The 16,331-nt window shown below is 43.2% G+C and overlaps 1 protein-coding gene across 1 annotated transcript in view; it reads left to right on the plus strand.

The window, feature by feature from the left end:
- The window catches only part of LOC126215376 (intermembrane lipid transfer protein Vps13), a 442,186-nt gene that overhangs the window by 355,751 nt on the left and 70,104 nt on the right, over positions 1-16,331 (plus strand). The window contains exons 50-53 of the mRNA XM_049942070.1: positions 2,539-2,701; positions 4,800-5,016; positions 14,011-14,186; positions 14,411-14,530. Coding sequence (XP_049798027.1) covers positions 2,539-2,701; positions 4,800-5,016; positions 14,011-14,186; positions 14,411-14,530 — 676 coding nt within the window. The remainder of the gene's footprint in view (positions 1-2,538; positions 2,702-4,799; positions 5,017-14,010; positions 14,187-14,410; positions 14,531-16,331) is intronic.

Below are 16,331 nucleotides of genomic sequence, written 5' to 3' on the forward strand. Positions count from 1 at the left end.
CGTGAAAATAAGGACGGAGCACCTGACACATAGCAATGGCTACCTGGTAAAGCTTAACTGATAAGCTTATGACTCGAACCAAACTACTGTAACTGTATCATCATTCATTCGACCTAAATTGTCTCATATTAAAATGGACCAACTTTGTTTCGATTTGGAGGTGCGGCCTAAAACTTTTCTCTCCCCTTGAATTTTGAGTATCAAATTTCAGGTGCGGCTTAGATTCGGGAAATTTTTTTTTCCTTGATTTCGAGTCTCATTTTTCAGGTGTGGCTTAGATTCGACTGTGGCTTAGATTAGAGTAAATACGGTAGCTTGATCCACTGATGCAGGCAGCATCAAGTTCAACCCATTCTGACTTGTCAGTCAGTGCCTAGACGTACTTGAGTCAGTTCGTGTTTACCATGTCTGTCATTCATCGTGAAATTTGAGCTAGACGTGAACATTAAATTCTGTTTGGAGTTGCAAAAAAGTGTGAAATAAACTCATGAAATTTTGAAATTGGTGTACAGTGATAATCATGTAAGCAGACTGTTTGCAAGATGTGGTGGTGGTGGTGGTGGTGGTGGTGGTGGTGGTGGTGGTGGTGATGTACCATACCCCGAGGAGCGTAGGGGACGATGTGGGAGACCCGCACCGCCGACGAGGCGAGGTCCTAGCAGAGGTGGTTTGCCATTGCCTTCCTCCGACCGCAATGGGGATGAACAATGATGATGAAGACGACACAACACCACCCAGTCATCTCCAGGCAGGAAAAATCCCTGACCCCGCCGGGAATCGAACCCAGGACCCCGTGCGTGGGAAGCGAGAACGCTACCGCAAGACCATGAGCTGCGGACTTGCAAGAGGTACGAGGGATTTAAAAGTGGAAATGAATCAACAGAAGATACGCAATGATTGGGAGATCCATTACCCTCAAAAACAGAAGAAAACGTGCAAAAACTGACAAACATTTTTTGTTCGAAGAGACAAATGACTATTCAAGAGCTTACTGAAGGACTTCCCATCCTATATGGATCTGTGCAAAGCACTTTAACCAGTAATTTCCAAATGAGACAAGTCGGTGAAAAAATTTTCCCAGACATTTGAATCGTGAATGGAAGGAAAATTGTGTGTCAGTTTGCACAGAGTTGAAGGATCGTCTTCATTCAGATTTGGACTCCATGTCCAGAATTGCAACTGGAGATGAAACTTCTGTCTGTGGGTACGACCCTGAGACAAAAATTCAGAGCTCCCAGTGAAAAACCAGTGAAACTTCTCACCATAAAAATGGATGTCATTCAAAATCAAATTTCAAAGTCAAGCTCACTGTTCTTATTTTGAGGACATGATGCAATCAGAGTTTGTTCTAAGGGGAATAGGTGTAAACAAATGTGTGAGAAAAGAGACCAGAAAAATGGGCCAGTGCCTTCCTTCTTCATGGCAATGCTCTGTACCACACCTCACTTTAAATTCACAAATTTTTGCCCAGAAAAAGTGTTTCCATCTGTCAACATCTGCCTTACTCACCAGGCTCAGCACCGTGTGCCTTCTGGCTCTTCCCAAAAATTAAAACCTCCATTAAAGGAAAATGTTTTGACACGATTCCTGACATCAAGAAGGCCGTGACAAAACAACTGAACAGACATCATTCTAATCCAGCAGCCACTATAAATTAAGTCACAAATGAATTGCAGAGCTTGGCTGCGAGCAGGCACCGATTTAAACCAATCGGGAAAGTTGAAAATTTGTGCGAGACTGGAAATCAAACTCAGATCTTTTGCTTGCTAGGCAGATGCTCTGACCATCTGCACAGACTATCCTAGCACACTTCATGTCAGATCAAAATTCACAACTTATCCACACACTACTAATGTAGTGTCCTAATTGCTCGTGGCATTACTCCGGCACAAATTTTCTACTTTTTCCATTGGTTTAAATTAATGTGTGCTCTCAGCCAATATCTGTAATTTCTGTGTGTCTTAATTCGTAGTGGCTGCTGGATCAAAATGGTGTCTGTTCTCTCAGACATGTCTGAAAGAATAGGCACCAAACATATATAATTAAGCTGAGGATGGCCAATGATCTCTTCGGTGCGGATGCACATCGGGATCGAAGTCTTACGGGGATCGACAAAGTGCCACGAGTAATGAGGAAGGTAGGCAAGAGGCACTACATTTGTAGTGTGTGGATAAGCTGAGAATTTTCATCTGACGGGAGGCACGCTAGGGTAGGCCGTAACGTTGCAATGACCAGTTTATCCGGGGGGCTTAGTGGTCAGAGCATCTCTGCTGTAAGCAGAAGATCCAGGTTTGAATCCCGGTCCGGCACAGATTTTCGACTTTGACCGTAGGTTTAAATCAATCCCCGTGCGCAGACAATGTCTGTAATTCCTTTGTGTTTTGAAAATAGTTGTCATCCAAAACCGGTCATTCATAAAATTTTACTATACAAATAATATGTATTTTGTGTTACATTATACATTCTGTCAGTATGCTGTTGTGAATCTGCTGTCCTATACCTGTTGCCTAAAACAATGAATACCCACCGTCAAAACAGCTCGGGTATCATCTGGGAGACGTGCAAATGGAACGGCAGGCGCTTCAAGCCACTGAGTGTGCGGGACGGGGCGTCGCTGGAGCTGGCGTACCAGCGCTACATGCAGGAGGTGGCCGTGGGGCAGCATCCGCCCACCTCGGTCCTGGTCGACGGCAAGGTCGAGGTGAGCACTTCCTCACTCGTATTCCTGTAATTGTGTATCTCTCCTCGCTTCTCCTTAGCAGATTCTAGCAATTGCCTTACGGAGGAGTGAGTTTCTATATACAGTGAGGTGACAAAAGTCACAGGACAATTCCGAGTGTGGTGTCGGACCTCCTTTTGCCAGTTGTAGCGCAGCAACTCGAGGTGGCACAGACTCGACAACTCGTCGGAAGTCCCTTGCAGACATAATGAGCCGCATTGCCCGTATAGTTGTTCACAATTGGGAAACTGTTGCACTGCAGGATTTTGTGCACGAACTGACCTCCCCGTAAACATTCGATGGGATTCGCATTGGGCGATCTGGGTGGCGATATCATTTGCGAGAATTGTGCAGAACGTCTTCAAACCAGTCGCAAACAGCTGTGGCCTGAAGACGTGGCGTAATCTAAAATTCTTCAGAAAACACACAGTGCCAACTGAACCCAGAGTCGTAAAAAATAATGAAATACATGAACACAACACCAGGAAAAACGCAAACCTGCATGTTATACGTACAAACACTCAACTGTTTAAAAAGAGAGTTTTCCACATGGGCCTCAGACTGTTCAACAATCTTTCCACTAGTATTAAGTCCATTGAAGACAACATAAAATTTAGCAAAGCTGTGAAGTCATATTTGTTGTGTCACTGTTTTTACTCTGTAAATGAATACTTAGAACAGTAATCTTGCTATTTGTGTTAAATTGAAAACATTGAGCAGTATAATACATTAGGATACTATAGGCTTACGTTAATATATGTTACCAATGTTAAATGATACTTTCCGACATCTGCAACACATTGTGTACCATCAGATCACATGGAATAAATACATAAATAAATAAAAATCGCTGTTCGAGAATGTGAAGTCCGTTAATGTCTGCAAATGGCCTCCGAGTAGCTGAAAATAAGCATTTCCAACCAGTCATACAATGAAGGCTTTCACAACCGGATGGTACTGTTGTCGATAATTCTTCCGGGTTATATGACCGTGGTCCACGGAATTCTTCTATTCCTAACGTTTGGTCCAATACTACGTTGGACATCCTCAGAGGTATGGCTGGTCCTGCCGAGTACTGCCGACTGAAGAGTCGGGCGTCGGAGAGCAGCCTAATACCCAGGAAAGTGGGTGTGGTCTAGGTTGCACATAGTAGCAGAGAGAAAACTAGTCAAAGATAAAATGTAACTGTCGATAATAGTCCGTCATAGATAAAACTCACTTATCGATTCTGTAATGCCACTGTCCATATCTCGCTTAATTTGAAGGCCTCTTCTTTTCTATTAAAATTATCTTCATGTTTATAAATTTCAATAGCCTCCCTATACAGTCGTGGATAATAGTTCGTGGTAGCACTTAAAACTGTAGTTTCAGAAACCTTAACAACACGGTCACCGGACTTAAGTGCACGTTCCGCAACGGCCGATTTATCTATTTTTCCCAGTCGGCAAAGACTTTTATGCTCCTTTACCCTCGTATTCACACTTCCTTTCGTAGTACCGATATAGTCCTTGCCACAAGTACACGGAATTTTATACACACCGCTAGATGATAGTGGTGGCCTTCTATCTTTAACAGAATGAAGTACTTGTCCTATTTTTCTGGTAGGTTTGAATACCGGTTTCACTTTACGTTTCAGCAAAATTTTGCCCATTCGATCTGTAATCTTACTAATGAAAGGTAAAGACACCGTGTTCTTCCATTGCTGTGTACCGTCCTCGTCCTTTGGCCTGCTGTAATTAGGTCTTAAAACTCTATTAATTTTTTTGTTCGAGTATCCATTCTTTTCGAAGGCCCGTTTCAGACGATTCAGTTCCCTATCCAGATGTTCCGGCGTACAAATCCGTTTTGCCCTGTCCACTAAACTTTCGATTACACCCCTTTTTTATTGTGGGTGACGATCGGAGTTCTTACGTAAGTATCTGTCAGTGCGTGTGCTCTTCCGAAACACTTTACGCCTACGCTGGCCCGAGTATCGAAAGTTAGCAGAGTGCCAGGGAAATGTCTCTCTTTTAATATTTACAAAAGCTTTTAGAAGAGAGTGAAGTGCGAACCGGTGTCTGGTCGGCTCCCCGCCCGGCAGGTGGACTTCAAGGCGGAGGAGATGATACGGCCGAGCCGGCGCAGGCTGCGCCGCACCTACCACACGGGCCTGTGGATGCAGCTGCGCACGTCGCCGCACCAGACGCAGCTGCACGCCAAGATCAACCGGCTGCAGATCGACAACCAGATGTTCGACTGCATGTTCCCCGTCGTGCTGGCGCCCGTGCCGCCGCCCAGGAGCGTCGCTGCCGACAACGGTGAGAGCGTAGGGGAGGGCCGCTCCGGAGTGGTGGGACTTACTGTGCCTGTTTCTCAAAATGAACTTCAGTCTGTATGAATGTGGAGGCGGAATTACTCAAATTTTTCTGGTGACACGAGTATTGTTATGGTGAGAACACAAACACCAAAATAGTAGTAAATCTATTTGTGAAAGTTGTTTTTAGTTTCTTGTAGGTGCAGGACATTCTTTGCCTTGGCTTAAACCTGATATTATTTTTTAAATTAAACTTTGGCTTATTCAGTTTTCAAAAGATCAATGTAATTGGTATTAGCTGTACACAGATTGAAAGGAAAAAAGTAAGACATCAGCAAGTTAAATTAGATTTTTAAGAAATTGAGTGTTGTTGTTGTTGTTGTTGTTGTGGTGGTCTTCAGTCCTGAGACTGGTTTGATGCAGCTCTCCATGCTACTCTATCCTGTGCAAACTTCATCTCCCAGTACTTACTGCAACCTTTATCCTTCTGAATCTGCTTAGTCTATTCATCTCTTGGTCTCCCTCTACGATTTTTACCTTCCACGCTGCCCTCCAATGCAGCACGTGCGCACGCACGCATGCATGCATGCACGCACGCACGCACACAGACACAGACACCCCCCCCCCCCCACACACACACACAGGCACACACACACACACACACACACACACACACACACACACACACACATGCAAATGCAAAGAGATTGGGCAGAGATGTCAGTTGAGGTGGAAGTACAGAGGCAAAGATGTTGTTGAATGACAGGTGAGGTACGAGGAGCGGTAACTTGAAATTAGCGGAGGTTCAGGCCTGGTGGGTAACGGGAAGGGAGAATATATTGAAGGGCAATTTCCCATCTCCGGAGTCCTAATAGGTTGGTGTCAGTGGGAAGTATCCAGATAACCCGGACGGTGTAACACTGTGCCAAGATGTGCTGGCCGTGCACTATATTGTGTTCCCAGTTTGGCACAGCTTTGCCACAGGAAACACGAAAGCGGTCGAAGACGTCCGTCTTCTGGTTGGCTCCTGATCGTTGTCAGGAGGCGGCTAGTTTTTTGATTACGCAAAGGCTTCTACTATTTGGAGAACAACAACCCGGATTTCTTTACATAATCAGTATGAATTTTATAATTACCTAAGGGACCTTGAACAATGAACAATAAAAAAATTGCATTTGCAAATGAAATCATTAATAAATGGGGCAGCTATGAGTTGAGTTGTATAGAAGACAAGAAGGGCCTTTTGTCTACAACCAGGATGCCGCAGTATTCTCTGCTGTAGTAAAGGCTGTTTGATATTTACAAAAATAATAAGAGACCTGGTAAACACTAAATATATTCAAACAATTCTCACAAGCAATTAGGGCTTATTTATAAACAGTATAACATACATAAGTACTTTTCTAACTGTATGGTGCGATCAGATTTCAGCCTGTCCTGTGCTAGCTCCTTGGTTCACGTTTTTGTCACAGATTACAGTCATTACTTTTCTCCTTCCTTCAAGACAATTCTTGCACCGTTAAACACCTTCATAACAATAACTCGCCAGTTTACAGTATCGAACATAAATTAGTCAAATTTTATTAATTAATAATGTTGTCTGCACGCTGGCAAGCCGCTCACTTTTTTCGCTTAAAGACTACCTTCTTTACGCTTTCACATTACAAGCAGAAGTACGATAAAATCTGAAGATCTACAAAAGTTTTTACTGTCTTCTTTTATTGAGATCGAAGCGGAACGTTCCGTTCAGCTCCTGTTAAAATGTTTCTTTGACTGCGCAATTGATGTATTAGCATCCACGCTAGATGCGCATCTTTACTGTTACGTAAATTATATAAAACAAATGTCTTTCAAAGAATAGGTCTCGTCTCATAAGTTGATCATTTAATATACAGATAGGTGAGTGCCTTTGCAAGGGCACTCACAGCTTTCATACGACGGAAACCCCAATAATACTACGAACGTCTGGGTTATCTGGATACTTCCCACTGACACCAACGTATCACAACTCTGGAGATGGGAACTTGCCCTTCAATATATTCTCTTCCCGTTGCCCACCAGGCCTCAACGTCTGTTAATTTCAAGTTGCCGCCACTCGTACCTCACCTGTCATTCAACAACATCTTTGCCTCTGTACTTTCGCCTCGACTGACATCTCTGCCCAACCTCTTTGCATTTTCAAATGTCTGCATACATATATATATATATATATATATATATATATATATATATATATATATATATATATATATATATATATATATATAGAGGGAAACATTCCACGTGGGAAAAATATATCTAAAAACAAAGATAATGAGACTTACCAAACAAAAGCGCTGGCAGGTCTATAGACACACAAACAAACACACAAAATTCTGGCTTTCGCAACCAACGGTTGCTTCGTCAGGAAAGAGGGAAGGAGAGGGAAAGATAGGTGGACGGCGGAAAGACACTCTTCGTGGAGTGGGGAAGATTTCATGAAGGATGGATCTCATTTCAGGGCAGGATTTGAGGAAGTCTTATCCCTGCTGGAGAGCCACATTCAGAGTCTGGTCCAGTCCCGGAAAGTATCCTGTCACAAGTGGGGCACTTTCGTGGTTCTTCTGTGGGAGGTTCTGGGTTTGAGAGGATGAGGAAGTGGCTCTGGTTATTTGCTTCTGTACCAGGTCAGGAGGGTAGTTGCGGGATGCGAAAGCTGTTTTCAGGTAGTTGGTGTAATGGTTCAGGGATTCCGGACTGGAGCAGATTCGTTTGCCATGAAGACCTAGGCTGTAGGGAAGGGACCGTTTGATGTGGAATGGGTGGCAGCTGTCATAATGGAGGTACTGTTGCTTGTTGGTGGGTTTGATGTGGACGGACGTGTGAAGCTGGCCATTGGACAGGTGGAGGTCAACGTCAAGGAAAGTAGCATGGGATTTGAATCTGATGGAACCAAAGGAGTTGAGGTTGGAGAGGAAATTCTGGAGTTCTTCTTCACTGTGAGTCCAGATCATGAAGATGTCATCAATAAATCTGTACCAAACTTTGGGTTGGCAGGCCTGGGTAACCAAGAAGGCTTCCTCTAAGCAGCCCATGAATAGGTTGGTGTACGAGGGGGCCATCCTGGTACCCATAGCTGTTCCATTTAGTTGTTGGTATGTCTGGCCTTCAAAAGTGAAGAAGTTGTGGGTCAGGATGAAGCTGGCTAAGGTAATGAAGAAAGAGGTTTTAGGTAGGGTGGCAGGTGATCGGCGTGAAAGGAAGTGCTCCATCGCAGCGAGGCCCTGGACGTGCGGGATATTTGTGTATAAGGAAGTGGCATCAATGGTTACAAGGATGGTTTGCGGGGGTAACAGACTGTGTAGGGATTCCAGGCATTCGAGAAAGTGGTTGGTGTCTTTGATGAAGGATGGGAGACTGCATGTAATGGGTTGAAGGTGTTGATCTACGTAGGCAGAGATACGTTCCGTGGGGGCTTGGTAACCAGCTACAATGGGACGGCCGGGATGATTGGGTTTGTGAATTTTAGGAAGAAGGTAGAAGGTAGGGGTGCGGGGTGTTGGTGGGGTCAGGAGGTTGATGGAGTCAGGTGAAAGGTTTTGTAGGGGGCCTAAGGTTCTGAGGATTCCTTGAAGCTTCGCCTGGACATCAGGAATGGGATTACCTTGGCAAACTTTGTATGTAGTGTCCTCTGAAAGCTGACGCAGTCCCTCAGCCACATACTCCCGACGATAAAGTACCACGGTCGTGGAACCCTTGTCCGCCGGAAGAATGACGATGGAACGGTCAGCCTTCAGATCATGGATAGCCTGGGCTTCAGCAGTGGTGATGTTGGGAGTAGGATTAAGGTTTTTTAAGAAGGATTGAGAGGCAAGGCTGGAAGTCAGAAATTCCTGGAAGGTTTGGAGTGGGTGATTTTGAGGAAGAGGAGGTGGGTCCCGCTGTGACGGAGGATGGAACTGTTCCAGGCAGGGTTCAATTTTGATAGTGTCTTGGGGAGTTGGATCATTGGGAGTAGGATTAGGATCATTTTTCTTCGTGGCAAAGTGATATTTCCAGCAGAGAGTGCGGGTGTAGGACAGTAAATCTTTGACGAGGGCGGTTTGGTTGAATCTGGGAGTGGGGCTGAAGGTGGAGGCCTTTGAATAGGACAGAGGTTTCGGATTGGGAGAGAGGTTTGGAGGAAAGGTTAACTACTGAATTAGGGTGTTGTGGTTCCAGATTGTGTTGATTGGAATTTTGAGGTTTTGGGGGGAGTGGAGCTGGAAGTGGGAGATTGAGTAGATGGGAGAGACTGGGTTTGTGTGCAATGAGAGGTGGTTGAGGTTTGCTGGAAAGGTTGTGAAGGGTGAGTGAGTTGCCTTTCCGGAGGTGGGAAACCAGGAGATTGGATAGTTTTTTGAGGTGGAGGGTTGCATGCTGTTCTAATTTGCGATTGGCCTGTAGGAGGATGCTCTGAACAGCTGGTGTGCATGTGGGAGAGGAAAGATTGAGGACTTTTATTAAGGATAGGAGTTGATGGGTGTGTTCGTTAGCTGAGTTGATGTGTAGGTGAAGGATTAGGTGGGTGAGGGCAATGGATTGTTCAGTTAGGAACTGGTATAGGGACTGATGGAAAGAAGGGTTGCAGCCAGAGATGGGAACTTTAAGTGTGAGGCCTTTGGGGGTAATGCCAAATGTCAGACAAGCCTGAGAAAATAAAATATGGGAGTGTAATCTGGCTAGGGCGAAGGCACATTTGCGGAGGGAAAAGTAAATAAAACTTAATGGGGTCGTTGTGGGGATGTTGTGAGGGTGACATGGTATTAGAAGGTGGAAAGTGTAACATGAGGCTGAAATGAAAATGAAAATAAAATTATATGGCGAGAGATAAGGTGAACTAGAAAGCAACTGGAGATCTGGTGTGAAAAAAGGCGAAAAAGTGTTGGTTAAAGCTGGGCTATGTTGATCCTGTGATGAACTTGGGTTGGTAGACAACAATGTGTCAACTTGCCCACTGATGTTATCAACAACATTGTCAACAGTAGTCAGTGTTCATGTGTCACTGCTGAGACACATTTTTGTACTGTTAGCGTGATGTTACTGAAAACTTTGATGTCTTACTGAGTTATCTTAGGAGGAGTAGAAACACATTTGAAATAGTGCTCTTATTGCAGCGGGCTTCTTTGGCTACAGGACTGAGCAGTTTCTTATGCTACAATGTTGTATCTGCATGTTTTTTTTTTTTTTTTTTTTTTTTTTTTTAGTGAGTTGAAGGTTCCCAAATGATAGAAAGTTTTTGCGGTCATCTTTGTGTACCAAAGAATTCTCTGACTATTATAGCTTTAGAGTTATATTTTGATGTGGTGGAGAGTGTCTACTGAGTACAAGTAAAAGCAACAGACGAGAGGGTGGCTGCTTGTATAACTACGCTGTGCACTCGCACTAATACGACCTCCTGTGAGAAGCCTAAATAACCACCTTCTGCAGCACAGACCACTGGAGACGTGCAAGAAGGAAGTCAGTGAGGTTCTGGAAGGTACCAACAGCGATGCCATGCCAAGCCAACCCAACCCAACTTTAGTGCTGTGCCTAGCTGCTGTAGGTTTCTCAGCTGAGGATACGTAGCACGAGCAGCCGATCGAGGTGGTCCCGTGCCTCCTCAATTGGGTTTAAACCCAGAGAGTTTGGTGACCACGGGAGTGTGATACTCTCTCTCGGTGCTCTTTGTATCGTGCAGATAAACTTTGAGCTGTGCGACACTTTGCATTGTCCTGCTGGTAGATGCCATCGTACCGAGGAAAACCAAACTGCGTATAGGGTGGAGGTCTTCCCTAAGGATAGATGCATACCTGTTTCAACTATTGTGCCTTACAGAATGACGAAATCAACCCAGGGAACACCACAAAAACATTCCCCAGATCATAATGCTCCTCCCTCCAGCCCGTATCCCTTCCTTACATATGTTCGTTAATGGCTCTCTGTTCAATTTTCCATAAAACATATTCATCTACATCTACATCTACATGATTACTATGCAATTCACGTTTAAGTGCTTGGCAGAGGGTTCATCGAACCACAATCATACTATCCCTCTACCATTCCACTCCCGAACAGCGCGCGGGAAAAACGAACAACTAAACCTTTCTGTTTGAGCTCTGATTTGTCTTATTATATTTTGATGACCATTTCTACCTATGTAGTTTGGGCTCAACAAAATATTTTTGCATTCGGAGGAGAAAGTTGGTGACTGAAATTTCGTAAATAGATCCCGCCACGACGAAAAATGTCTTTGCTTTAATGACTTCCATCCCAACTCGCATATCATATCTGCCACACTCTCTCCCCTATTATGCGATAATACAAAACGAGCTGCCCTTTTTTGCACCCTTTCGATGTCCTCCGTCAATCCCACCTGGTAATGATCCCACACCGCGCAGCAATATTCTAACAGAGGACGAACGAGTGTAGTGTAAGCTGTCTCTTTAGTGGACTTGTTGCATCTTCTAAGTGTCCTGCCAACGAAACGCAACCTTTGGCTCGCCTTCCCCACAATATTATCTATGTGGTCTTTCCAACTGAAGTTGTTCGTAATTTTAACACCCTGGTACTTAGTTGAATTGACAGCCTTGAGAATTGTACTATTTATCGAGTAATCAAATTCCAATGGATTTCTTTTGGAACTCGTGTGGATCACTACACACTTTTCGTTATTTAGCTTCAACTGCCACCTGCCACACCATACAACAATCTTTTCTAAATCGCTTTGCAACTGATACTGGTCTTCGGACGACCGTACTAGATGGTAAATTACAGCATCATCTGCGAACAACCTAAGAGAACTGCTCAGATTGTCACCCAGGTCATTTATATAGGTCAGGAACAGCAGAGGTCCCAGGACGCTTCTCTGGGGAACACCTGATATCACTTCAGTTTTACTCGATGATTTGCCGTCTATTACTACGATCTGCGACCTTCCTGACAGGAAATCACGAATCCAGTCGCACAACTGAGACGATACCCCATAGGCCTGCACTTTGATTAGAAATCAGTTGTGAGGAACGGTGTCAAAAGCTTTCCGGAAATCCAGAAATACGGAATCAACCTGAGATCCCCTGTCGATAGCGGCCATTACTTCGTGCAAATAAAGAGCTAGCTGCGTTGCACAAGAACGATGTTTTCTGAAACCGTGCTGATTACGTATCGATAGATTATTCCCTTCGAGGTGATTCATAATGTTTGAATACAATATATGCTCCAAAACCCTACTGCAAACAGACGTCAATGATATAGGTCTGTAGTTCGACGGATTACTCCTACTACCTTTCTTAAACACTTGTGCGACCTGCGCAATTTTCCAATCTGTAGGTACAGATCTATCGGTGAGCGAGCGGTTGTATACGAGTGCTAAGTAGGGAGCTATTGTATCAGCGTAATCTGAAAGGAACCTAATCGGTATACAATCTGGACCTGAAGACTTGCCTGTATCAAGCGATTTGAGTTGCTTCGCAACCCCTAAGGTATCTACTTCTAAGAAACTCGTGCTGGCAGCTGAAAAGGCAACTTGTCGCTACTCACTAGATGTCCAGTTGAAGTATTGGCATGCAAAGTTCAGCCTCTGTTGCCAATGAACAGCAGTCAGCACGGGTGGGCGATCCAGACATCTGCTGCAGAGGCCCGTATGCAGCAATTTTTACTGAACATTCGTGTAAAAGATAGTGTCGGTGGCAGCTCGGTTCATGCGGGTGTTCAGTTGTCCGACAGTTGCACATCTGTTCCATCTTACATATCTCCTGAGCCACTGTCCACCCCTGTCGTCTGTGGGTTGTGGTGCGCCACAGACCTCTCGACATCAGTTTTGGACAGCACCACCACCACCATGCACAGTGTACTTTAACTATGGCTGCACATGAATGGTTTATAAACTTAGCCTTTCATCCTTGACCTGAAAGCCAGTGGTGGGAACCCTTTGGACACCAGATAAATCGCTTCATTTCTGTGTTATGGCTTTATATGCCCTTCTAACAACCCGACTACAACAAAGGTCAAAATTTAATAATGATTGTGGTGTTGCTCACACTGCTAAATACTGCATTTTTGGGCAACAACTAAGTTATTATGTGGCACGTGTCATTAGAGCTTAGTTAATAAAGTCATTTCATTTAATAATGAATAAACTAGGCACTCATCTTTTCGTATTTCCCACGCTGGTCTCATTGTAAAATCATGGCTCAATCGTCGAAAATCTAGGTGGTGATGATTCCAAGCTCGGATGCAAAAAGGCCTAGGTTTTATTCTGCTATATTCAAAAGTTTTGTAGATGCGCTTCACAAACCATTCTTGAGATTACACTTTTGTAGGACAATGGTGATAAAAAAAAAAAAAAAAAAAAAAAAAAAAAAAAAAAAAAAAAAAAAAAAATCAGCACTCTCCGAATTTAAGTTACACTTCCTTTTTATTGCTTTTATTGCAATATCACGTGACGCACAAAACATCACTTCACGATACAAAACATACTTGAAAACATCTTCCTCACTGTTAAAGTTCACATTTTATAAGCTGACTACGTCTTTCCAACATGACGTCCAAGACTTGACCTTCTGAAGGTCCGACTCTCTAACTAACTACTGCTTACGTGCCCAAAAATCAAGAGTTACAGGTACATCAAAGATCATAGTGACAAAATAAAGAATACACATAAGAATAATATCATTGCAATATAAACATATCAATGAATCAAAGTATCTCTACATTAATGAAATCAAATCTGAATGTTGTCTTAGAAACATGTGAACTACTTTACAGAAACACAGTAGAATATTACTGGTATCGAGAGGTTCAGGTGAGGTGTCATAATGGTTACGTAATTAGAGTACCATTACACCCTCCACTGCTAATGCAGTCACCTACAATCTGAAAGTGGTTATTGGACGCTGATATCAAACGTAGACGGTGATCACATTAATGTGCCCGGACTGTGTATTCGTGACCACAGCCAATGAAAGTGAGTTCTAATGTGATCGTGAACTCTGTTTTACAGCGCTGAAGCCCTTCGCGGAGGTGAGCATTGTGCAGAGGATAATGGAGCACAGCCCTGTGCAGCAGTTCAAGTATTTCAAGGTGCTTATCCAGGAGTTCCACATAAAGCTCGACTTGGGCTTCATCAACAGCCTCATCCAGCTATTCATGGCAGACGAACTCAGTGACGTGCAGGAGGTAAATGTGTGTGCTGTACTGATCAAATTAATTGATGCTCTTCGTCTGGTGGAGTCAGAGTAGTTTATGCACTCAATTTACTGCAGTGACTCTAGTTACCTATAATTATTCCAAGTATTTCAGATCTGTCTTTGCGAAACTTAAAATTTTGGTAACAGCATTTATAAGGACAGTTGTTTGATAAATGTTATTTTCAACTAAAATGACATTTAATTTGTTTTCAGGCAGAACAGTTTGCAGCCGACTTAAAGGTGGTCGAGGAGCCTCTCCAGAGTCACGTGTCGATGCAGTCTTCACAGGAGCTGAAGAACTTTTACGATCTCCTGCACTTCTCACCACTTAAGGTGAGATGCTACACGTGAACCGAGCAAACTATTATGATACGTAAATATTTTTTAGTGTTCCCTTAACAGAAATCATTTTGGCTCATTGTAAAAAAGTGTTATTTAAGAAAAACTTAATGGTATTTCTCTTTAATATTTGGAAACGTTGTCAGTTTGTAGTCTGTGCATCCCTAGGGGAAGAGGTCAGTATTACAGAAAGTAGTTTTGATGCAAAAAGGTTCTCGTAGACCTGTTCTCCGTATCCAGTGGTAAAAAAAAAAATCCCGTGAACAGTTGCTACGGCCGGCCACGGTGGTCTCGCGGTTCTAGGCGCGCAGTCCGGAACCGTGCGACTGCTACGGTCGCAGGTTCGAATCCTGCCTCGGGCATGGCTGTGTGTGATGTCCTTAGGTTAGTTAGGTTTAAGTAGTTCTAAGTTCTAGGGGACTGATGACCACAGCAGTTGAGTCCCATAGTGCTCAGAGCCATTTGAACCATTTGAACAGTTGCTACATTTATGGAGTACAGGGCAGTTAAGATTAAACTTTCACTACTTCAGGGGAGTTGGAACGCCCTATCCCAACAATGTTAAATTTAATGACATGGCTTCCCTGTATTTCAGGAACTACTGTAACCATTGACATGAGACTTTTACAGGACATTAAACTGTATGTTCTGAGTCTACTGAACTACAATAATTGCATTTCAGGCGCTTCTTTTAGAAATGCAATTTTTTAATTGCACGGTTAAAATTTTGTGTACTTTTTTGTACATTATCGTAAATAATTTTAATTTTACATAAGATTATGTTCTTCTTTTAGTTTAGTTGACTCAGGATATGTATGTTATTACTCACTGAAAATTTGAATACTCTACTCGAAGTGGTTTCTGAGATTTAGGGAAAAATGCAACACGAAATGTAAGTTTTTAGGAATGGCTTCTAAAGTTTCAAAAGACTGCAGGGTACTGAATATCATCCTCTTGATCTTTTTCCTAGTTTTTTCGTCTTTATTGGCTCCTTAGTGGCCAACTGTGCTGCATACACTGCTTTGTCGATGCGAACCTTGTCCTTCCGTGCAATTTCTCTGATGCCGTTTGCTCCAGGATTAATTCCCATATGATGTAGCACTTTCACCCTACCAATGTTGCCATCATTAAAAGCAATAACAGTATCACTGACCCCACACTTTAGTATCTTCATTACAACAATTTTTTGTTTTTGTAAGCGAGTCCATATAAGAGTATTGAACGGCTAATTGGGATTTAGAGTCTGACCGTGCAACTACTTCTTCAGTAACTCAGGATTTGCCAGGTCTCTGTAAATAGGTTTTATGATATTCAAGACTGCTGCTGGGATGGAATATTTATGGCTGTATGAACTCTTAGAGTACTGGGTGATGCGGTAATTGCACCACAAATCAGGTCCAGGAGGGCAAAGGTGGTGTACTTGTTTTTCAGCAGTTGACAGTCTGTGGAAAAACGTAGCCCATAATGCCTGCTTCATTCCCAACAATCCTCAGTATTATTTCTAATGGCCATCCCATAATACTGCCATAGTTCATCAATCATTTTGTCTGTCAGCCTGCCTCTTATGGTTTTACCATCAGAAAGTTTCTTGTCTTTCAAACTTTGTTTCAACTTCCTCAACCTGATGCCCATCCTCTTCTGGAGATGACCTTTATAACACAGCAATCCACAGCCTTCCATATAAATAATTACCAATTTTATTAGATCTGGAAGTAATGCATATAACAATTTTAACATTTTCAACCCGTGTAGCTTATATTTTAAAAAATAAAATACTTTCCATGTGAGTTTATAT

The sequence above is a fragment of the Schistocerca nitens genome, chromosome 12 (assembly GCF_023898315.1).
Source record: "Schistocerca nitens isolate TAMUIC-IGC-003100 chromosome 12, iqSchNite1.1, whole genome shotgun sequence".
Taxonomy (NCBI): domain Eukaryota; kingdom Metazoa; phylum Arthropoda; class Insecta; order Orthoptera; family Acrididae; genus Schistocerca; species Schistocerca nitens.